This window comes from Betta splendens, chromosome 13 (assembly GCF_900634795.4).
Source record: "Betta splendens chromosome 13, fBetSpl5.4, whole genome shotgun sequence".
Classification (NCBI taxonomy): Eukaryota; Metazoa; Chordata; class Actinopteri; order Anabantiformes; family Osphronemidae; genus Betta; species Betta splendens.
In genome coordinates this window covers 4,480,836-4,505,426 of record NC_040893.2, presented here as the reverse complement: position 1 = coordinate 4,505,426, position 24,591 = coordinate 4,480,836, and the positions used below count along the sequence as shown (strand labels likewise).

Here is a 24,591-nt window from a genome sequence, read left to right as displayed (position 1 = left end):
TTTACTGCAGAGGACAAATGTGCATCTTCGTCCACTGAACCTGCCGTTGCTCTGCTCTACTGGACCGTGAGTGCCGTCGGTGACTCGTAAGGATAATATGGCATGACAAAACATAAGGAAATCTAACCAAGTCAGTATGTAATTGTGGCCTCGGTTCCCAGATCTGGTGTTGGTGGTGCAAACTACATGCAATTCATCTGATTAATCCAAGTGATTTCCTGCTGTAAGAAACACTAACAAGCAAAGCTTTTATAATATATGGTATTTTATTTCAATTAAGAAATTGACAAGCACCCATCAATCAACATATTAAAACGTTTGTGCCATCTGTGCAAACTCACATGGCTCCTTAAATAAATACTTGTAAGAGGAAATAATACAGAAAGAATATGTGAGGCTCAAACCACACAGACAAACGAATTATCCAAATGTCCAAAAGATGAAAAGTCAACCCCGACCCCCAACAAAAGGTGTTTGTATAAAACAGCTAAGTATTTTTTTTTTAAAAATACATGATCTTACAAAAAGGTTTTATTTTCTCACGTCTTTGAATCACTGCAAAATATCAGCTGGTATTATGACAAGAAATCAGGAATTTGTCCATGTATTATAATAAAAAGACAGAATGTGCTTCTGCATTTTTACACTAGTATTCACAAACATCATGAATGTACTATGTCATCAAAGTCCTCCGTTCCTCTGATGGTCCCATGATGCAGGGCCAAGACCCCCCCCCTTCCCGTGTATCGTATATTGGAGAGACCCTGGTGACCATGGTAGCGATGAAGCTGCAGCCAGTCCCAGGACATTCCCACGTAACTGCGGAGACAATAACATTAGGCATTTCTTTAACAGCCTCTGTGCATCCGTGCCAAACGTTCATGGTCCTTATAGGTCGACAGCGTTCACATTTTCTGTATATAAAAAACAAACTATAAAAGTTCCTTTTGACAATTTGTCAAATGTTTCAATGGTCCAGACAAAGAGTCATAAAAAGAAAAGTCATTAATGGGAGAGGAGTTCAAGATTACAGGTTACAGTACAAAAATGTGGTCCGGGTGGTAGCACATGAAGCATGCATGTGTTAACGTTGCCCTGCTAACCCCTAAAACCTCTATGCGAAGACATACTGTATAAAAAGGCCACATGGCTTTTCCTTCACTATTAAATGCAAAGTTCCTCTTTGTACGCTCGGCTCATCTGAAATCCCCACCAAAGGTGCTTTATTTCCCTCCTACTGGTTGATCCAGCCTTTACAAAGCCTCATAGGGTCACTATGAAGTGTGTGTTTGGTACATCGGTGCTCTCCTTCGCTCCGTACGACTGGGTTGAACTACCTAAAGACACGAGTCACAGACAGTAGGAACACTTAACGTAAAAGAGACCACGGTAACTTTAGTGTTGTCGGATGAATTATGCCTTTGTTTAATGTGACAGTTGTGTATGTGCTGTAGGGAGGCGACTGAAGGTATGAATATGTTTGTTCACCATGTTTTATTAAAACACTGACACTAGTTTCTGTCCTCTACCAGAGGCCAGGAAGCTTGAGGGTTCTGCGCAGTATCCTTGCTGTTCCTAGGACTGCACTTTTCTGGCAGTCTATCTTGCATCTTTTTATCTTTTTATCTTGTCAAGATTCAAGATATATATATATATATATATATATATATATATATAGACAATTATTTGTTAATTTGTCTGTATTTGTATTTGTATCTAATTTTCATTTGCTTTTTTAATTTTTTTAATGTATTAACTAAACTAAGTAGCAAGATGTGGAAGTAGCAGGCTGACGGGCGCAACATCTTAACACAGGGTCACAGAGTCAGGCTATGAACGCTCCCCCATCTCCAGTGTTTGTTCTAAGCTAAGCGACCTGGCCGCTGAGTCGTAGCTTCACATTTCATGCACGCATCTAAAGTGGTGTCAGTCTCCTCACCAGAAACGGCGATTTGCTTGTTGTGTGTACATAAACCTCGGGAGTGTTTGTGTTTGCTGGAGTATCAGTGTGAGCGTGAGCGTGTAAATAAAAGGCAAGAGGACTTGGGCTTGAGTCTGCTGAGCTCCCTCCTCTTTTACCCGGGACAAACCACCCTCTGACGTTCTGCCTAAGTGCAGGGGCTCAGTGAAGCCCTTCACTCATGGTTTCGTATAAATGTTTAGGATCTGTACTGCAGAAATAACAACTAAAATATTACTTAAAATAAATTCTCTAGGCACTGTTTGATTTCCAAGGCTTTTTGATGTACACGGTCACCAAACAAATAAAAAAAACGTAATAAAAAACAACAACAGCAATAACAAAAACAACAACAACAACAACAACAACAACAGAGAGTGATGGTTCTGCAGACCAAACACTTTCTCCTCTGTAATATTTCAAGGTCCTTCTTGTCAGCTCACACAATCAGACAGACTCGCTTCAAGCTCTGTGATGGCGACACTTTGAAACCGTATCTAAAGGGTATGTTGGTAGAAGCTTTCAAGGCTAAGCATGAGTCCCAGTCTTTAACCCATCTTTCTCCTTGCAAAAAAAACAAAGAAAAACAAACAAATGTTGGATCTCAAGCCATTATTTTTTGAGGAATCTCTATAGAAGCCTTGATGAAGATGCAGTTGTCACGGATGTAGTTCCTCTTCTTGATCTCCTCGTGCGAGATGAACTTGGGGTAGCCAAAGCCCAGGGTGCTCTCGTCCAGTGAGTTGCGGCTGCTGCAGGGCTTCTGGAAGTTCTTCCAGTTGGGGTCCGGGTTGAAGGTCTCGGTGATGTGCTGCGGTTTGGAGAGCGACGGGTCGCTCTGGTCCAGGATGGAAAAGGTGACCTTGTAGGAGAAGGGCCACTCCAGCAGGTTGTCGTACTCCCCGGGCAGCACGCGGATGTAGACGGAGAGGTGGGAGCCCTCGCCGCTGCCGTTGCCGTTCAGGAAGGCCGACACCTGCAGCTTGTAGCCGTAGCGGTGGGTGTAGAAGGGCGGGCTGAAGAACTCGTGGTTGCTCCGAAGTTTGGCCTCCTGGAGTTTGCGCGAGTAGTCACTCAGTTTCCAGATGAGGATGCCGTCGTGACTGACGGACAGCTCCTCCATCTCCCTCCGCAGCTCCAGGATTTCCTGCCGCTGACGACCCACCAGGTTGCACATCATGGTTAGGTGGGACTTGGTCGTGTCCTCCAGGTGACGGCCGATGGCCAGTTTTGGACACTGCAACGAGACCAGAAAACAAGATTATGACCAAGCCCAGTTATTTATTCTGTGTCCATTCTCATACATTCACATCTCGAATGCACCCGCATCAGCTGGATACAGCATTGAGCAACATGAACAGAGCGTGGAACTTTGCTGTTAAGGAGACTTTTCTCTCCATGAATCTGTCTGCAAGTCTTGCATCCAATGTGCCAGATGCTGGGTAATTCCTAACAGTGTAGAGCTGACAGTCATGTGCCGCTCGTCCTCAAGCCCATTCTCACAAATTGATGTCAGTTTCAAAAATAGACAGAAATGTGGTCAGAATATAGAAGTGCTGCTCTCGTTAAAACATTCCCCATAGGCACGGCCCTGTACGTTGGAAAAGAAACGAAAAGCAGCATGTGCAGGAAATTCAAGGCGGAAAAAGACAAAGAAGCCTCGAGGTGACTGTCAATGACAAAGGCAGAAATGGAAAAGATGCAGGTCAGGCTCACCCTGTGTTTGCAGCCGGCATCTTTAAAGGGGCAGAGAACAAGCGCACTGCCACAGTTGTCCTTCACATGGTTAGCCAGGTCCTCCCGAGCGATGTTGGGTGTGCCGCACTGGTTTGGGCACTGGACAGGGAATCTGGGGCAGTGGTACTGGTGGTTCTGAGGAGGGACGGGGCAAACGTTAAAACCTGCACTGCTGAACTGACAGCATGAGTGGTTAGAACACGGACAGCCAGTTCATGGCCCAATGGAGAAAAGTTCAACAATGACAGGTCTTAATATTTGCTGTTTGTAGGCTATGGACACGAAGGGGACCCGACCTGGATGGTGTCAAAGACGAACTCTTTCCCGCAGTACTTGCAGGGCTGGGTGCGTTTGGGACATTCGGCCATGCTGTGTTGGGACAGGAGGCGACGCATCATCCTCGCTCCACACTTGTTCTCACAGTACACGCTCTCCTGTGGACACACACCCTGGTGGTTCTGGGACAGAAAAGGCAAAGCATTACAATGTAGAAGGCACTGCATGCGACACAATAGACACTATGAGGGCCTTATTCTAGTGTCTGATCTATTCACTCAAAGAGCTTTCAGTCACTGAACAGATTTAAAGTTATAATTATTCTGTTATATATACAGTATAATAAAAATAATGTGTCAGATGGAGTCATTCTATGCCAATCATGTGGGAAAAGGAAATTAAAGCTCTCTGGAAATGTAAATCGCATAAGGAAAAATAAAAAGCAAATAAAATTGCCTGTTGATTAACAAAAGTTCTATTTTTCCTCGAGTATGATTTGGTAACGTGCCTGTAGTGGCGGTCTGAAAGCACACTGAGGTAACAGTGGTGTCAGTGTGCAGTGGAGACCATGTGGTTCAGAGTAAATACAGGAGGGGCAGTAACACACAGAGGTGGTAGTGAGGAGACTCAGTCCAGTTAAAGCTTCTTTCTGCCACTACGTATACTTTCAAAATAGACAAACATGCAACACATGCAATGTCCTGCTGTGTTTCACAAAGTCAGCTTTCACAGAGCCTTGGAAAGAACGTGCTCCTTCACATCAGCTCCTGGCGACCTGCAGCGGGACAGAAGAGGAGGAACCGGTTCCAGCGCAGAGTGTTTACCTCGTAGGCCTCGCCGGTGAACTCGCTGCCACAGAACTCGCACTTCACCTTGCGCTTGGGGCAGTCGTGCTGCAGGTGGTCTGGCAGGTCGCGGCGTGTCAGCTTGACGGAGCAGCGATTGGGGCAGGGGATCACGTTGAAGGCGCAGGTGGAGAAGTGACCCTGAGCGAGGCGAGATGAAGGGAGAGAGCGAGAGTGAGACAGGTGCATTCGCGGCCACGCGGGGGACGCGCCTGGAGGCCGGACGAGGGGACGTACCTGCAGCTGCTTCATCTGGCCGGTCCAGCGGCAGCCCTCCTCGCTGTGGATGCAGCGGATGGGCAGCGCCAGGATCTGCTGCTCCAGCTCTGGATCTGGATAGATCTGACAGACAGAAGCAAGACAGTGTCAAGGATAAGAGACAGTTGGGCAGTGGGGGTTTAAAGTGTTTACCCGCTGTCCACAACGCAGTTACTGTAGCTATCGCATGGAGGGTTCATAGCCTCGACTGAAAACCAGACTCCAGCTCTGATCCTAAAGCAGAGAGCTGAGCTATTCCTTTAAAACAGACCAGCCACTGCAGTGAAAATGAGCAAGTTTATTGGTTTATAGGACCTTTGGAGAGAAAGTGAGAAGAGATCAAGAGCAAAGGTTTTAGTCACTGAGTACCGAGAATGGGTCCGTTTTCTGAACCAACAGCCCAGATCCTCTTTCAGCACACGGGCCTGAGGATTTACTGTACAGCTTGGCTTCACGGCTCCATCCCCCATCACTGTCACGCTAGCAGAGCACTGGTCAAACAAGAAAAACCACTTCCTCCAAATGTCACAAAAGCCCTCTAAACAAATACGAGCTCAGTAACAGCCACACTGTGCTCACACGTCTGTGCAGCGATGAACCCAAGAACCTCCTGCAATTAATGGCCGCTCGTAGACGAGGCGGACGTCTGCACTCTCCGCAATAACACAGTATATGGAACAATAAAAGCCGCCCCACATTTCTCTCTCTTGTTCCAGCCTCAGCAATGACGACCTTTCAATCACTTAGTCTCAGATGGGTGGGGTTAAACGCTCTGGAGCCCTGACTCAGCGCTTTCCTCTGGCTGCTTTAACCATTCGGTGCTACTCCGTCCCCAGCAGCAGCAGCAGCAGCACGACCCCCGAAAGCTAAAGCCTGCGCTCATCTACAGGACAGCGCAGCCCTAACCCTAAACCTAACCCTGACCCTGCACTCCGTTTATCCCGCTCATCCCGCTGCAGCATCGGGATCCAGGGCCAGTTCACAAGTGGATGGGACGATTACATGCAGCGGTCTGAACTCAGCCCATGCCAAAAGCAGCTCATAAAAAGTGATGATAATTTAGTGTCTGTTCCCCATTGATAGGGTTTTAGAGTCGCTCGTGCGTAGTTCTGAACAAAGCCCTTATCCTTGTGCTGCAGTGTTCACTTTACAACAGAGAGATGTGTAGGAGAAACAGCCTCTGACTGAAAGTCATTATCTATTTCCCCCTGAGCACAATCTGATTAACTGCAAAACTAAAAGAGTTCAGATTTGCATAAAGTTTCATTTCTGTGGACTCAGTTGACTTTTCCCAACAAAATCCATCTGAGTGGCTTTATTAAATGATGCTCCATAATTCAGGTCAACTCAGCAGTCTGCTTTCCCACCGGAGGGATATAAAACACAACCTGAACTTGGCTAAGGATTATTCTCTTCTTTATTTTTACCATAGCATGATGAAATGATGATGAATTTGTTATATTATATTTTATGTCTAACACCAAATAGGTCAAATTTCCACGTCTAATCACAGGATATAGTGTCGCTGCATCTTAACAAGCGCTGCACGCCTGCGTTTAAAATGTGTCGTTATTATTGATAATATAATGCAGTAAGCGTCATTGTCCTCTACATTTTTTAGCATATCAATCCTTTTTAGAACACCTCTTTGACTGATGAAGCGCATATCTGCCAAAATAATGACAAACTGAACAGATGACAAAGTGAACAGCTTCAAAAGACTTGAAAAGAGTTATTTTGAAGATTTCTAGTTTGGAAAGTGACAGTAAAATAAGTAAGAAACAAAACAAATGCAGCACCTTGAAAAAGTAGAACTGATTTTAACCTAAGGTGTGTTCATTCATATTTATAATATAATTTACATAAGAAAAGAAGAGCTGAAAAATACATGTAAAGGAATAAAATGTACTGTACAATATTTAATCAGAAGTTAGTAAAAACATTTTGCTGTTTGGCTCCAAGTCGATCTGCAGTAGCTGCAGCAGGACGGTCATGACTAATAGAAATATGATTATCATATGGAAGGAAACAGGTTTCATCCATTTTCACCTATACACACATTTACAATGCATGTAAAGCTACAACATCTGTCAGTGTAATAAACAGCAGCTCAAATAACAGATACTGTTTGAGTGATTGTACATTTGCCTGAATGTTCATCATCAGGAAGAAAAAAAACATTCCAGCATGAGGGGTACCTAATAAACTGACCACTGCGTGTGTTGGTTTAGCGTGTGGAGTGAATGAAGGAGCATTATCCTACCTTGGCATAGTCCAGTGGCAGCTGGTCCTCTGGACACTTGAAGACACCCTCACTTTGACAAAGCAGAAGAAAAGTTTATTCAGTATGAGAATGAGTCACAATAAAGAAAAAAAACCTGCAGAGAACAGCAGAAGCATCTCCGCGAGGACAATGAGCGATGCTGGAATCACATTCAGCATTCTGCAGGATTACTGGCCCTGACTGAGTGCAACTAGAGCTAACAGGCTTTTCTTTGACAGGCTGTAGAGGCAGCGCCGCATCGCCCTCACTTTTATTCTGTCTCTTCAAACACACTTAATTTGAGAAGTTCTCTGACTCATCACACTGTGTGACGTACAAACACGTACTCACACACACACACACGCACACACACACGCACACACACACGCTTCCCAACGCGAGTCAGACCTCTGAGCCACTGGCTTTAATGACATTGCCTCTGTCGTCTCCTTCCCTCAGAGGACATGTCTGCACAGATTTGTGTTACTACAATGGACAAAACTAAAGTTGGAGCCTGATCTGATGATGTGTACTACACAATAGTGTGATTGTAGCCTTCATCTCTGCTATTTTTAACCACTCACTGCATATCAGAGGTAAATCTTTGCCCTTGTTTCGCAGTCTAGACTTCAACAGGCTTCTGTTTTCTCCAGGCTGCTCTCCGGGAAAAATAGAAAAGTTGCTGATCTGTGGTTACATCTGAGACGCTTTTTGTTCTTTTCTTCACCCCCCAGCAGCAGATTAACCAGAAATAAAATCTGAATCTTGGATAAAGTGACGGAGGATAAGAGAATCCAATTTTGCTCATGCGGTTTTGCGGTTGTCGCCGGTGATCTAGGTCCAAATGTACAAATGCTTGATTAGGGCAGTGCTCTGTCGACATCGATACTCTGATGTCATCATCAAATATTCACACTTGTAAATAATAGAGGCAGCAGCCACTAGGGGAGACCTGCTACATGCAAACGGACACACACACACACACACGCACACGCACACGCACACACACACATACACACACACACACACACACACAGAGGAGCCGTTGAGGGTAAACCATGCAAAGCAAGCTTGAAGAGGATCACACAAACAGATAATAAAAACTGTTTTTCTGCTTTAATTCTGCTCCCACACAATGGCACAGACACAGTGTTTTATTTGGAAGTCACAAGCCCCGAAGCTTGACCTGACCTCCTCTGCAAAGAGGCCTCTCGTCACACTGGCCATGCCTGAATTACATGCGCAGAAAAGCTACGTGTCGGCCTCTGCGTCTTCTCATGTGGTTGGCTGCAGCATCACATGACTGGTGGCTCCCTGAGGCACAGGGACATGTGACGGGATGGGGCTGCATGTGCACTTCGCCCCATCTAGCCAGCTGCTGTGAAGCCAGGGAGGGGGTGGGGCTGATGAAAAGAGCGTGGAGGAGGGAGGGTGAGGCATGACAAGACAGCAGTAATTCTCCTCCATTATGGGCAGTGTGTCAGCAGGGAGCCGGAGACCAATTAACAAGCCACAACGGGCTGTAAAGTAGGGTCAATCGATCAGAGGCTGGGAAAGCCTGCTCAGCATCCTATGCAGTGTGAAGTCATTTCTACTGCTCGTTGTCATCACAGAGGAATCGTCTGACACCAAGCGGGGAGAAGTACGGAAAGCAGCGCCTGCATCAGCGAGAGGAGATGGGAGGCGACAGGCTCTCCGCTCAGGACAAGGCGACAGCCAGAGGCCGTGTCCAGCCAGGCTCCGCATCTGACTCACAGAGAGGCAGACAGGCGCAAAGAGCCCAGTCACAAGCTGTCAGGGTCGCTCAAGTCCGCGGTCAGCGAGAAGCCGTGCGCTCACAGCGCCGGGCTCCAAGGGCCACGCTGGAGATCAGCTCGCTGGCGCTTTGTGAAAGGTAGGACTGAGCCGCAGCACAAATCCAGTTCCATTCCGTCCGTCCTTGCTCAGTAAGAATCATCCTGAGAGCGGTCCTGAAGAGGCGTGAGATCAGCTCCTCTGGTCCTCAAGACCATGAAGTGAGAAGAGGGAGAAGTGGGAAAAGGGAACTCGACCAGTGTCTTCTAGGCTTCAATGAAACCGAATTCTTACGGTTTTTCCCATTTTGCTGCTTTTGAACCTCAGTCAAAGCACGTAATCTAAAGATTGCAGTTCACGAACATTTATCATTATTTCCAAGCCTCTTTCAAACCAGTTTCACACACGTGGCTCTGCTTCCGCTCTGTGGCCTGGATTCACACGCTAATCAACTGCCATCCAGAGTGAGGCAGATAAACAAGTGTTTGAGCGTGGGGAACTCACAGGAGAGCAGTTTAAAGCCGGACAGCGCAGTATAATATAATCAGCTCATTAAAAATGAATGAACTCCCTCCTGTCTGAGACCAGAGGAGGCTCCACAGCTGCTCTTCTGCAGAGATGACCACAATTTTCGTAAAATTCAGTACAAAACAGACACATGGTGCTCGTCAGCAGGTTGGACCCATCCTCGCCCCAGACCCCGAAGCTCCATGCACCTCTACCCCCCGACCACACATCTTTTCAGGTGCAGGATAAAACAGCTGATACTACAAGGCCAGTGCTTCGTCACGGCTCCTCACAGGCCGACGGCGACAGGCGCACACTCCTGGGGTTTAATGTGGCGATGCGAGGGGGTGGGGGTGGGGGGGTTGGGGGGTGCATTAAACCCTCACAGCTGGCCTCACGGAGCAGACAGGTTGGTGACAGGCCACCGCCTCACCAACCGGGTGCGCAGTCACCTTGAAGCCCAGAGACTCCTGAACAAACGTCCCTGTGTTTGCAGTTTGTTGATGGTGCGACCGTTGAGATCCACTAAACAAACTCAATCAAAAGCACGAGGGCTTTGGTTCCATCCGTCCACACTAGGTATTTCCTCATTGACTCACATCGCATCGGAAGCTCCGACTGAAGCTTACGACCAGCTCTTGTGATTGTCCCCACACTAAACCATTTTCCTTTCAAGTTAGACCCAGGATTATCTCCTATATACACAAACAAAACCTTCAATTCACACGGAGCACCGTGAGCAGACTTTCAGTCTCAGGGAAGAAACCAAACTTCCTGTGTCCCCACGCAGGAAGTTCGGGGAAAACAGGAATTTTGTTTTATCCCAGTTACCAGGATAAAGTTCCTATAATCCCCTAAATCCATCTGGTGCAGGGTTTGTGTGTTCTAGACTGCATGCTGTCATGATTTCCTTCTTTTTCCTTCTGCCTGTCCTACATTCTGAATGAGAATATATTACACATCTGAACAAACCAGCCGATCAGTTGTTTAAATTTGGGACAAAGGTACCGATGATGTGAGACTTAACACAATTTACTGTAAGCCACTTTAATATTAGAAACTTCACAGAAGACTTAATAGTTCATTTTGCTGCTTTTATAGGCGTCTGAAACAAACAACGAAGCAACATTGGTGCCAACATGATGCTGAGTGACAAGTCTGAAGCTGGTTGGCATCTTCACCTATGGAACCCGATGCGGCGCTCATCCTCAGCTGATTCGGGTTTCACCTTCTCGTGTGTCTGAAAAGTGAGGAGCTGCAGCTACTTTCACAGCACTGTGATGACACGCCGGCCCACAGGTGGATCAGCAGCTCCTTCGCAGGCTTTATGTGTGGGACATCTAAGTAGAAAGACGCTGTGACAGCTCCTTGTGTGGGATTTAATACCTACAACATAAGCTGTGCAATACCTGTGGTTTGCTAGAGATTAGATTCTGTATGAACCCTCTACGGTTTCTGGTGACAGAACAAGCATTGAAAATATTTTGATTTGGGAAATTTTAATGTCTAGCTGATAGACTCCTGTAGTGAAGTAATTAGTTCTAGTTTCAGGCAGAGGCTTCTCGTGTAGGCTTCCTGTAAGCTCTGATTTATGTACGTCTGTTATACCTTAGCTGTTGTTTGGTTGTGAGGCTTACAGCTTTCACAACACGGATGACCTACATTCGGCATTGTTCCTGAACACCTCACATCATGGATGACCTGTGTTTTGTGTTGCCCCTAAATGTCAGGGCAGCAGCAAGAAGTCATTTCTCAAAATGGAGTACACACAATCTAGACTCCTGTATTTGGGAGTTCAAACTCGTCAATGTCCTAACGTCCGAGGATGCGAGGAGGCTGAAAGGGAAAATGAGGTAGTAGAATGTGCATTTATGATTAGCTTTGCATATTTGCAAAATTGATTGTGTCCCAGTCTTGATAAAAAGGGCAGAACAACAAAGTGTCAATCTGTACTTGGCTGTACAATACATGCAGTTTGTCTGACGGCGTGTCACGTGTCTGTGAGAACACAAATACAGAAAGGTCCACATACAGAGAAGCTCCCAAACAGCTCATGCAGCACCAGGCATAATCTGACTTTACTGACTAGTCCAAAGACACACAAATGTATGCATACCAGTAAATAAGCACCCAAATCACATGCCAGTTCACTACTTCAATCTATCTTTGCACAGAGGGCTTCTCTTTGCATCATTAGTGCACATGCATCCAGAATATGACACGTGTAAAATCCCATCCGATTGCCTCTGCTGGTCACTAAGAGACACTGGCAGCTGCTTCATAGAACTAACAATGGTTGCCAGCCTGCACGTCATGGTCATCGATAAAGTAGAAAGAAAACTACACCTGACTCAGTGTCAGAAGGCCTTAGAGGGACACATGGAAAATCAAACCCCTTCCCCTGGTGTATATGTTCCATATTATAAATCAAGCACAGCTAAACTTCTAAAAGGAGTTTATAAGCTGTATTTTATGCCTCCTTATCTAGAGATTCATTTTGTGCTTTGCCAAAGAAGGGATAAATGATACAAGTGAAAGGAAGGCTCTACTATTACTACTACTGTACTATACAGTGTGTGTGTGGGGGTGGATGTCTGGCCTGTTTCCCTGGCTTCATCTCCAGCTCCCAGTGCACTCACTGGGACCAAACATGGACAAAGATAGAAAAATAAAACACACTTTTACTACAGCTACACCAACACTTTCTACAAAGAAACTAAAGAGAAGAACGTAGATATTGAAACTGTTGGTTTATTCCCCTCATTCTTTAGTAATGACTGTACATTTCTGTAAAGGAACTGAAAGCCATGGCATCGTCACTTATAGATGTGAAATACTGCAGTATTATTGCATAAGGTCAACATCAAATCTCAGCTTTTATTGCATGTCTTCAAGACTACACAATAAAAAAAGATGATCATTTTCTGTGTGTTACGGCATTTGCTTGTGCAATGATAAAAGTAGCTCAGAGACGATGGTGAAACCAGTCAGTTTGAATTTGTGCGCACACAGTGACTCATCCGATTGCCAGAGGTGCAGCAGACACACATGATAGCAGAGAGGAAAAAAAGAACCAGCCACCTGCCAGAGAATGCGCTCGGCTGCAAAAACGGTGCGGGGAGGAGGGGATGGGAAGGAAGGATGGATGAACAGATAAAGGGAGGGTCAGCGAGAGGAGGAGCGGCCATCTGTGAGCCAAGCAAAAGCCTGTGAGACGCCATAATCCTTAAGTGTGAGAGGGGAGACAGTGCTTACAAGTATTACTGCAAGTATTTAGAATCGCTCGCACTGTCTCCTTCAAGTGTGATCATGCTTTGTCAGAGAGGAGCTTTATGAAATAGAAACCCACTTCCGTGTTGATTAACCTTTTGAGTTTATAGCTATCATAAACCGACGTTTATTATGATTTCCTGCACATTTAGTGACTGTAAAGATATATAGTCATTAATAAAGTAAAACAATTGAAGCTTACGTTTACGTTTTGATTTCAATTAAACATACTAAACGTTACATAGTGACCTTTAATGGTTGCATTTGAAGACTTTGTTCCTTTCACCTTTGATGTTCCAAGTTCAGAAGTCTGACAATAAATAAATATGCTTTCACGTTGGTTAACTGGTTAACTATAACATGTATTTGTTTTTGACCGCTCACATAACAGAACGCTTTAGGATCATTTGCTTTCCCTGTCGATTTCATCCCCCAGATTAGACGCTGTGTGCAGGAGGTAGAGAAAAATCAATCCACTTTCATTAACTGCAGCTGATCTGGGCGCTGGGTGGGGGTGGAGGAGCCTGTCCCATCAATAGCACTAGTAGGCCGCTCATGTATGCACGAGTGCTGTCATCCTCAGCAGTAGACAAAAAAAGGACGTGTACACACACACGCATGCGCACGCACGCACGCACGCACGCACGCACGCACGCACGCACACACGCACACACGCACACACGCACACACGCACACACGCACACACGCACGCACACACACACACACCCACACCCCACACGCACGCACACACACACACACACACACACACACACACACACACACACACACACACACACACACACACACACACACACACACACACACACACACACACACACACCAACCACATGAAAGGAAAGGGAGAAGCCTTATGTTTGATCTGGTTGAAAGGCCGTTTCTGGAGGGGTACAGTGGGTGGAGATCAATGAAAGTCCTGAGCTGTAACACGTCACACGAGTGAGGAGACCTGCTGGTCTGTGAGAAGGTGCTAAAAGCTGCAGTAACTTGGAAACATCCCACCCACCATTTTACAATAAAAAGAACCAGAAAGTGAGCGTTACGGAGTAACCTCGCCCAAACGTGAGCAGCTCCGTGCTCTAAATTTGTCCAGACGCATGAGACTTTGAGCCGTTTTAATCACAGATGGCTGGTCTAATTTTAGCTCAGCTTCAGAGGGCAGATTTCGGCTCAAAAGTGTGATCTGCACCGACGGCAACTGACTTCGAGGAGCTCTGGCGCTGCCACACTAATCCTGTGGAATGCCTGCGCTGGCCAGGGCATTGCCCGGCCTGTTAAAAGGAGCGTGGCCTACTCACACTCGCCTCCTTCTCCCTTCAAACAGCATTAATGAAGCAGCCGCTGGAGCCGCTATCATCACAGAGCGCGGCGTGAAATCGCACCACTTGCACAGATTAAGCGTGGAAGCTGTGCTGCACTTGTGGAATTTGTACAAGTCCTCTGTCAGAGGAGAGGAGGAGAGTCATCAGTGGACGAAGGTAGCAACAATCAGGTGTGTCACTCAAGCTGCGCTCATGTTTACTTTGAGGTCCTACATTTACACACTTCAATTACCTTCACAACTGGGACATCCGTTATGAACTATCAAGCAGTAGCTTGACAGAACTTTGACCAAACACTGGAAACAATGACAAGCAAAGATAGCAGCGCTAAAACTTGAATGTTGACATGTTTATCATAAATATCGCTCTCTCACTTACACATAAATAATGACTGTCCAGATGTCAGATGGTTAATAGGGGGTTAAGAGTTAATGCTCTGTAAACCCAGCGATAAGCTTACTCTGCATTGTGAAGCGCTTCACTTTTACCAAACTCCTGTAATTAGTTAACATCCTGCTGAGTCAGCAGAAAATTTAAATGCCATAACGTTTCCCTTCAATACATGTGATCAAGTGATCTTTCAAATACAAAAAGATATTAAACTAATCATTTAATCAAATCATGCTCCTTTCAACAATTAAGTGGAGCTATAGTAGGATCATTTGCTTAAATTAGTGGAGCAGACTTAGGCATGAATTAGGTGCCAAAGCGGAGAGCAGGTCTTTGCTTCTGGGGAAAGATGATTAGGAACAGGCCGAGGGCTTGTTAGCTTTTTCTAACCTCACAACTCTTCCCGTGTAGTGCTCTCTCTTCGCTGTCTCTATTTGTTTTATGGCTTTGAGAGCTGCCAGGATCTGTGACACCCAGTCCAGCGGTGGAGGGGGACAGTTTATCTGTGCCAGGACTTACTTGGAGGTAAACTGGGACATCAATCAGGGGATGGGAAGAGGTAAAGTTTCACAGTTTAACACCTACGGAAACATGAGCTCAGTTTGCCGTGCAGTCGCCTTAAATCACGCTTTATGGTGAGCGGTAAGCGGAGAACTGATGTCACTCATTTATGAAGGGTGGTTGAAGGGAAGCCAGAGCACACAAAGAACAATGCACACACATCCACATGTGCCTGCAGGGAGGGAGCCTCTGCTCTCATCACCCTTCGGTTAAAAATACTTAAATTAGTAATGCATATGTGGAGGAAAATCTACAGACTAAGATTTAACAGAGATCATGACGTGTCCTCGTATGAAGTGGAGGCTGAGCCGACCACAGCAGGTGGTCAGTGGACTTAATACCAGCGACTGGTAACATCATATGGACACCAGAGCTTTTAATTAAGCGGCACCTGGTCCCCATGTGCACTAAAAAAACAGAGCGGTACACAGTCGGCAGCCACGCAATTTTTAAACTGTATGTAAAAAGTCTACAAACCGCTTCCAACACCAGAGAGCTGCCCGTTGATGCCCAGGTGGCTTTTGTTTCCCGGCCTCGGTAGATAAGGAGTCCACACAAACACACGCGTATCTGTGGCTGACCTGTGTGTGTGTATGAGATAGCAGGTGTGAGCAAACCATTATCAGCTTTCCTGCGTGAGGCAGTTATTTTGGTCCAGTCCCACAAGAACAGCTAGAGCAGAGAAAAGACGGCGCCATGTCCTCGGCGGCACGGCCGGCAATTAGCAGGAGGCCGAGGCGTCGGGCTCCACGTGGACGTCGCTGAGAATCTGGTTCTAAAAACGTGGAACTGATGAAGAATTTCAGGAGCTTCTCTAGACGACACCCGGGGTCAGGTCGCACGCGGGCCAGCGCCTTGCAGAGGGAGGATAATGATTTGGACTTCCCCTTGTCAGAGCGTGTGACCTGCCTCGCTGTGATTCAACCACTGTCACAGCAGCGCGCTGAAGCTCAGCCGTGAGTTATTCATGAACCCTGCACGCAGACGAACGGCAAACTTTTACCTCTCTGCTCCAGCCTAACTGTGCTTCTTGCCAACGTGTTTAAACTATAAGGACTTGTTTGTGTAGGAGGAATAGAAAAAGCAAACTGCATCATTCAATGCAAATGTGTATGTTTTGGTCATTTTATTTCCCCCAATTCCAAAAACAGTGCCTGATTTGTCAATAAGCTGATTCAGGTGTGTGAGGTGCACACATCACTGGCAGCCGCAATGTTAGGTCCTGGGCTCCTGTGTCCATGGCAACCAGACGTAAAGGTGAGGGCTTTTTAGGCGTGTGTGTGTGTGTGTGGAGACCAGTGGGAGCCTTGACAGATGGTGGTGAACACAAACACATGCACTAATTCATAAAAAATAAACAGTCACCGCTCACTGCTCCTATTATCAGCTGCTGCAGTCGCAGTCACACATGCTGCACTCAAGCTTTTTTTCCGACCAGTGTAGACTGGACAAAGCACACGCACACACGCACACACACACTTAGAGCCCCCCTGGCCTGAGTGGAGCCACCTATCGCGGACCACGCGCCGGCCCCCGGCTGCTTCTCCCGCTCTTGTCCACTTTTCTGCCTCGTGGTTGCAATTTCTTTTGTTCGTCAATGCGCGAAGCCGACGTCAAATCGCCTCCTTTGTTTCAAAGCGCCTCAGCCGCATTGTTCATCTAGCATGAATTCCTCAACCTGCCCCTGTTGCTGGGAGCGAGAATGAGATAAATGACAAGGCTTTTAATCGGCGCATAAAAGCAGGAGGGAAGCGAAGAAGAATTAGCGACAAACAGACCTGTCACTCGCTCCTCAGACGGCGGTGCTTCCTCAGAGGAGAAAATTTATGTTTTTTTTGTTTGTGTAAGCTTAAATAAAGCTTCACTGCGTTTGCTGAAGTACAACCCCTCAGGAATCGATCAGGAAGATAGTTATTCTATAATAAATATAATCAAAAAGGCCCCGATGCGTTGAGGTGAGCCAGTGTAGAAAACAAGCGCTCCACTGTGCTGAAGGTGGTGACTTCATGGTCCATCTGGACACGCACCTGACAGGGAGTCAGTGCTTGGCCTGTGAACACCGAGGTCCTCAGATGCCACACAAGGGGATTACTGTAGTGTACTCGACAGAGCTGGTTCACAGACCCCACAGTAAACAGAGCCGCCAACGCCAGTAAATGGAAGAGCTGTGACAGGAAGGAAGCACCGAACGAAGAGGAGGGAGACGGACGCTGACCTCAACGCCGGCCGGGCCCTGTGGATAAATGGCCTTAATTCTGACTGCATTTGCTGCAAGCGGAGGCTTAACTGGTGGAGCTTAACTGCTCAGCCAACACCTGTTGGGCTCCACAGTGGAGCCTTTCACTGGGAACAGGTGCTTCGGCAGCCAGCCTCTGGCTTCCCCTCGGCCCGCGCCTCGCCTTTCATGCATCCGCCGCCTTCCTGTCAGGCCCACTGGTCCTCTGCACGGCCCCTAATGCCAAGGAGCCCAACCCTCACAGCGAGCGCACAGGAAGCGCAAACGGTGCTGAATCCAACTGCTTCTTTCAACACAGACAAGTTCCCTAAAAGTCTGATTAAGCTCCGGTTCCTGTGCGGATGATAAACTGCTGTAACTGCCACATTATGACTTGGATTTCAGAAGAATGAAGTCAAAAACTTCTTGTTTGTGCAATGATGAGTAGGAGTAAGACATGTAGTCATATCATCTGTCAGTCAATATTTTTCATGTTTTATTTTGTCCTATAAACATTGTAAAGCAGCTTAAAAATGTGTTTGCCTTAAAATGACTTTCTTTCGTTGCCGTGTTTTAGTTAAACTACAGTTTGAAGGCAGTTTGTGTGCAGCTAGAAGGATTCCTGTGAGAGCCTGAACGCGTGTGGCTGAATACATACAGATTGTGGGTCTGCTCTCTCGCCAGTTCAGTGACCTGTGCACATGACAAACCTAATTGGGTCATGGGAAGGGGGGGCAGAGGCAATTAGCACAATGGGAAAAGACCGCAGACGGCTTCGATCGAGGCCTTTAACGCACCTTTAAATATCTGCTGTGGTCATAAACAGTACAGCGATGATTGCGCCTTCATTGCCAGCGTATCACAAAGCATGCATACCTGGCCATGTGTAGGCACCCACCGTGCCATTTAGATGCGGGCCAAGTGGCAGGGGGCCGGCAGCAGGAGGACAGCGTCTGGATTGGTCCCGGCACGCTCACCGTGTCGGGACAAGGTGCTCCGCTGCATAGCTGGAATGTTTTAATCTCGGCCGGGGCCTCAATTCATTTTGAAGGAGCTCTTATAGAGGAGGGCAAGTTGAGCCATGTCTATAAACACTTCTTATAGGCTACTGCTGCTCCATTATGGTCCAGTTAGGGGTCACTTAGATGTTTGAGGACGTCTAAAGCGGTCACAAGGTTAGAATGTGTTCGAGAAAGCAATGCAGCAGTAATTCTGCTGGAATCTGGAATCAAAACTCAAAATCTCTTATTAATAGGAAACTTAAAGAAACTTTTAGAGTTCAAAGATCAAAGATTAGAATAACAGCTTACTTTGTTGATCCCTGTGTATCTGGAATAAACAGTAACAGAGTTGAAATGCGCCGATAAGCAAAAGAACAAAGAATTGATGATCCAAACCTTTGCTGTAAAAGTGCCTCATCATTCTCATCAGCGGAGCAGTGAGCAGCGAGGTCACCGACCCGGACAGTGATTTATCTACTGTAACCTCTTTAGAAGAACAAGTAAGCAAACGGCAGCATTTAGATGCTTGAGCTGTAGTGGTATCTAGTACTATAACTAATTTACATTTGCGTTCGCACACAGCTGCCGCAGCAGCTTTTCAGGGTCGGGGGACCTCTTCAGCTGTGTGAAGTGGTCAGAATACTTTCTCCCAGCGATGGCATCATCGCAGCTGCATCTCTAAAGCTGCTGGCCTTCCTCTCAGGAGATTCGCTACCGTTATCCTGCGCTGAACCGCTGGGACGACGGGGGTCTGGAGAAAACCTAATAATACGGAATGTTGGCTTTAAACACTCTTTGTGAACATGTCTAATTCTCTGATTGGAGGGAAATATTATTGCGTTGCACTCGTATGAGTTTCCCAAAATGTCGTCGTGTGAGTCCGCCTGTAATTATCCCCAAGTCTTCATTCCTTTCCTGTCATACTAGTATTTCCAAACACAGAAACACAAATAATCATGGCTATCTGATATCAACAACCATTTCCTTACACCCATAAAACAGTGTGATTTGGGGTAATTTCCTGTTTGTTTGCTTTGAATGTTGAATGTCTTTCCTTTTCCTCATGTCCAGTTACAGCACTTTAAAGTGAGTCCAGGTTGTCACGTGATCCTTGAGGACAGTTTCATCTATTTACTGGCTTGTAGACCATAAGGTTCTAAACACTGTATTTGCAGGACGTTGGTGAAATAAGCTTGACTTTACGGACCGTACTCTTTGTCTTTTGGTTGCAGCTCAACTAATTTCCTGAAGTCTATATTTGAATGACTCACTGCAGTCGGAGTGAAGTTGCCTTCACTACGAAAACTTTATTTATATTATCTTACTATTATTTGTAATTCAGCGTATTCGGTTCGACGCAGCAGGAAGTCAACAGGCTCGTTAAACTTTAAAAGATCACTGACGTCACAAATAATCATTAGTTTCAAAGTCCAGGAGTGATCTGATCTGTAAAGTTCGGGAACATTCACTCACTAACTTCCCTGTGACTGGAAATAAAAGCACCAGAGGCTGAAGCCACACCACAGTAGCTGACGTTTGTCTCCCTGACTTCACAGGTGGTTGACACCGTGGACACCGTGCTGGTGAGTGGGTGCCGACTGCTCCTTTCTCACATAGATGCGGCTGTATCTCACAGCACTTCTCCGACTCAGTGACTTGCTCTATGCATTGATGTGTTGAAATTTACTGGGCTGTTCTCTGCTCCGTCACCCTGAGTACATGGGCTGACAGCAGCCTCAGTGCTCATCTCTGAGAGGCCTTCACAGACCGCAGAGTGCGGAGCAGAGGCCCGAGGCCTTTCACTCGGCTAAACACAGCACCGCTCTATGTGCAGCTCACTGACCACCATTGTCACCGGGGAAGGATGGGAGACTGAAGTCCTCTCTGGACTCACCGGATCTGGACCCAGGATGCCTGCCCCTGCAAAACACTCTTTGTCTCTTCAAATGGACTGAGGGGCAAGGATGATAATGAACACACAGGCATTCATCAGCCATCCATGGCATCAGTCCCATTAAGATACAGATACCCATTAAGATACAAATCCTAAGCCGCCTCAAGTGCCAGACTGACACACAACATTGGGCACCGATACAACACAGCTCCATTTAACTAAGCGTGTCTCTAAACATATCGGTTATTTAATTTGCTGTTTGTTCTTGCAGATCAGTTCAGTAAACCCTAACAGTCATTTAACTAATCCATTATATAAGTTAAACTCCACCACAGTCCACACGGCCTTAAGCTATAAACACTGAATAATTCTTTAACATAAACCTTCTAATGCTTCTAATGTTTCTGGGCATCCACTCAATAGAAACATGGCAGAGAACTGCAGCGAGAGCAGGTATCACCGACACAAATGAGGTGAAACACCGCGTTTACACACAGACTTGGTGTCGGGAGTTAAAACGAATCGCGGCTCATTCCAGAAAACACTCCCCTGGCTCCTGGACAGTGAATAATCGAGCTGTGAAATATTAACCTACTTTGGAGCCGAGTGTGACTCTGGGTAAGTCAGCAGCTCTGCGCTCACTGTACGGCTGCACGGAGGTTTGCATGGGAAGAAACTCCCAAGCCGAACAAACCAATTACACCCCTGTCAAGGCCGCGGCGCAGCACTGCATCATCCCCACAGAGGCACCACTGTCACATAGCATTGCATTACTCTGGCTCGGCGGAGCCCGGTGCTGATGAGCCGTGAGGCCTGGCCCACGGGCCCTGCTTAGCCCTCACACGGAGTAGGCAGCACCCACTGGGTGTTTACTCCCCTTTATTAGAGAAAGTAGCCGTGTGGCTAAAACAAAGACCCGGCCCAGTCAGCACACACAGTTGAGGAGCTGGCTCATATTTGACAGTGGAGGATTTTGAGCGGCCAACTCTTACCCCACGATCACGGAGTGGTGGCAGCCTGGTGGCCCGTTAGCATCACATGCTAAACGTGGCCGTTATATCCATACGCTCAGTACGTGGTGAGGCAGGAACATTCCTTTTAAGCGGCTTCATATCAATTTAAATAATTCATATTATATGATGACATATGATATATGATATAATCTTCCATGTTGGACGGTAGATGCAACAACAGCAAAGCCCAGCTGTAATAATGTAAAGACATAAGATTGTTTTTAATAGTCAAGTCATAATTTACCTTTTAGAACACTTTATCTACAGACTTATCTTGCCCATTTCTTACAGGCACATTATTAAACAGTTAATACAAAAAACATCTGAGTTTGCACAATGATTCTTAGTAATTGATTGATGGATTTCTTGGATGTTCTGAGGAAGAATGATTTATGTCTCGGGTAGATCGTTACAACACAGTCAAAGCTGTGCAGGCAAACTTGGCCGACAAGCCCAGACTGGATGTTCCACAGGCCTCGATAATTACAAATAAAAAGGCATCGACCTAGTTGCACAATGGGCGCAGCGTTGGCTAACTACTGTCTGCCATCCTTAATAAACGTGAGCTCTCCCCACAATAGACGCGCACACGCGCGACAGCCGGGAGAGCTGATACTGACCCTGACTGGCACACCGGGCTAATTAGGGAGGTGATGACGCTGCCATCGGCTCTGACTCTGCTGGATCATTGCCGGCCGTTAATAGACGTGTTTATTTGGAATTTCATTTAGATCATCACATGGTTTCTGAAACAATATGAGTTTTCACACAGAGACGCAACCGCAATTTGTTTGGCTGAAATAGGTCTGGACCTCAAACAACATTTGTTGATCTAAGGTAGTGATCTAACACGTAGTACAAGTCTATCGAACTTGTATAGTGAAACCAGTCAAAGAAACATGTGAAGCTTATACTGTATATTAAAATCATAAATGATATCAAAAAGTCATAATCCATTTGTGTCTTTTCATTAATTAGTGGATTGCCTCAGATTTAAATGCATTTCCAAATTCTCTTAAATCTGTGATGTGTCCAGATGTAACATCACATCTGCAGTGACATCCTGAACATAGACACTAAGCTAAAAACTTTTAGTTTAGCAAATTTTAAACTCCATCTGTGGGAGTAAAAAAAAAGAGCACAGAGTGGAGGATGAGCACGGAGGCGGGCAGGAAGATGCAGACAAAGCGTCAGGCCAAACTCATTCATCGGCAGCGAGCGCTGTCCCTCCCTCGCTCTCTTTGTTCATCTGAAGTTCATCGTTTCACCCAGATGCAATTTGGCACGGTTCGGTAAGGCAGCGGAGGCTTGCTGATGACTCAAGGTACAAATCAGCGTGGTTAATGTATTCAACACAGTAATCTACAGCTCTGCCGCTCCTCTGTCTGCGTTCCTGACACAAGGTCATAAAAACAAGGCGATTTAAGATACTTTGCTATAAATAATTTCTGTTTCATGAGAGTTTCGCTTCAAAGAAAACATATTGTTGTTTGTGGGCACATTTCACTAAGGGTGGACTCAGACATCACTCCACAGGTGTGTCATTGTGTTGAACACAGGCTTAGTGGCTGGATTCTTCTTATTGTGTCACTAGGCAAAAAGCTGAACTCTGGACACTTGACACTTCAAATGTAGTAAATGACCAAAGCTGAAGTTATCAATATGGCTGTTATGCTACAGGTTTTCTCTCACATATACAGTATAAACAAGACAGGTCTCCTGTAGTTAGTATTTTCACTCGTGACACAATCATTTGGTCAAATAGCTTGTGAAGCAAGTTCATCAAAGTTCCCAGCACTCCATGTTTCCATTGTTTGCTGTTGAGTGAGCGGACTCTGCTGTGGAGCAGATGAAGAGGAGGTGAAGCGAGGCTCCATCAGGTGCTGCCCTCACAGAGAAAGGTCCCTCGGCGGCTCCCTCCCCTGCGTCCTGACTGACACTAATGAAGGACTCCGTCTAATTGTACGCAAATCCCTACATACACATGCTCAACCTCATTACCCCCACCTCAGCGGCCAGGCGCACTCAGCCACCTCTGGCGAAAAACACAGACAGGGGCCCTCTGCAGGACACAAACACTCCGACATCAACGATATCAACAACGCGAATTACCAGCAAAACGAAAAAACAACAACTGCACTTCCTGGTCGTTTGCATTGTTGTCTTACTGTATGTGACCACATCTGCTCCCGGCCTGCGCCCCGAACAATGAAAACATAAGCTACCTGGTCCGTAGACGCCTGCCTGCACGGCCGCCCCAACACAAGGCTCCGCACTGTTGTTTTGACGCACACGCAGAGATGTTGTGCACTGAACGAAGACGGGCGCAAATCGGGCCCGACGTGGTGCCAGCGCGCCGCGCAGCAGAAGGCGAGAGGGAGCGACGGTGGCGTGCTGCGCGGAGGTGAGCGAGGTGAGGGAGGAACACACCTACAGCCCGTGTTTACTGTCGCTCGACCGAAACTACCCACAGCCGTCGCCTCTCGTATCGCCTGCAGAGCGGGATCCCTCTGTCGTTCACCCACGGTCACGGTCGCCACACGCGCACGTACCTCAGGAATTCTTGCAGACAGGTGTCGCAGAACCGGTGTCCACAGGTAGACACTTGAACCGGCTCCCGCATCGCCTTGCTGCAGAGCGGACACTGGAACCGTCTCTTTGGTTTTTCCAGAAACTTGTAATCAAACCCGGGCATGGCTGGCGGTTGTTTTCCGGAGCCTCCGGCTGCGGTGGTGGCTGCTGTAGAAACGTCTCCTGTCCCCTTGTCCTGTTCTGCTGCTACGCCGTTCAAGTCGACGGGGGCTTCACATCACGTTCCCCACAGCCACCGAGCGATCGGGCTTCCAGCAGGCGAGTCCTGCCCAGCTCCTTCCCCCCGCGGTCCGCTGACTGCTGGCAGCGCACGCTCCACGCTCCACGCTCGCGCTACAGAGATGACCGCAGCTTCGTCCTGGCCACTTTCTCTCTGCGAATCTCGGCTTTATTCGGGTATTTCACCGCAGTGTGTCCCTGTTGCCAGCGCAGGATGCAGTACTGACACTGAGCACAACGTCTCACCCTCCGTCTGTTTCAGCGTAAGCGAGTCCCGCCTCCTCCTCCACGAAGGCGGAGTCAAGAAGCCGAAGCTGCTCCGTTTCATTTATGTGGCTCCGATGGGTCTTTAATTGGCCTTTTGTCTACTCGCTGTGGCCTCAAGACGGTTAAACTGTTTGTTTTATGTTGATATAAATTATTTAACGCAGGTTATAGGAACGGGTGAATGAAAGC

The 24,591-nt window shown here is 46.9% G+C and overlaps 1 protein-coding gene across 1 annotated transcript; it reads right to left on the bottom strand.

Moving 5' to 3' along the window:
* Positions 1–247: 247 nt before the first annotated feature.
* Positions 248–24,381, bottom strand: traf4a (tnf receptor-associated factor 4a). The gene is made up of 7 exons (XM_029170592.3): positions 23,877–24,381; positions 7,340–7,391; positions 5,056–5,160; positions 4,798–4,959; positions 3,994–4,155; positions 3,677–3,832; positions 248–3,197 (listed from the first exon to the last, which is right to left on the bottom strand). The coding sequence occupies exons 1-7, from the start codon at positions 24,017–24,019 to the stop codon at positions 2,565–2,567; spliced, it is 1,413 nt and encodes a 470-aa protein (XP_029026425.1). The 5' UTR covers positions 24,020–24,381; the 3' UTR covers positions 248–2,564.
* Positions 24,382–24,591: the final 210 nt, after the last annotated feature.

What these genes read in the sequence shown, in the direction of transcription:
- traf4a (XM_029170592.3), bottom strand. Translation starts at nt 24,019, where the DNA reads ATGCCCGGGTTTGATTACAAGTTTCTGGAAAAACCAAAGAGACGGTTC. An exon ending in TGCCACTGGACTATGCCAAG is followed by an intron (nt 5,161 to 7,339) that starts GTAGGATAATGC and finishes TCTGTCTGTCAG; the next exon opens with ATCTATCCAGATCCAGAGCT. An exon ending in TCGTCTTTGACACCATCCAG is followed by an intron (nt 3,833 to 3,993) that starts GTCGGGTCCCCT and finishes GTCCCTCCTCAG; the next exon opens with AACCACCAGTACCACTGCCC.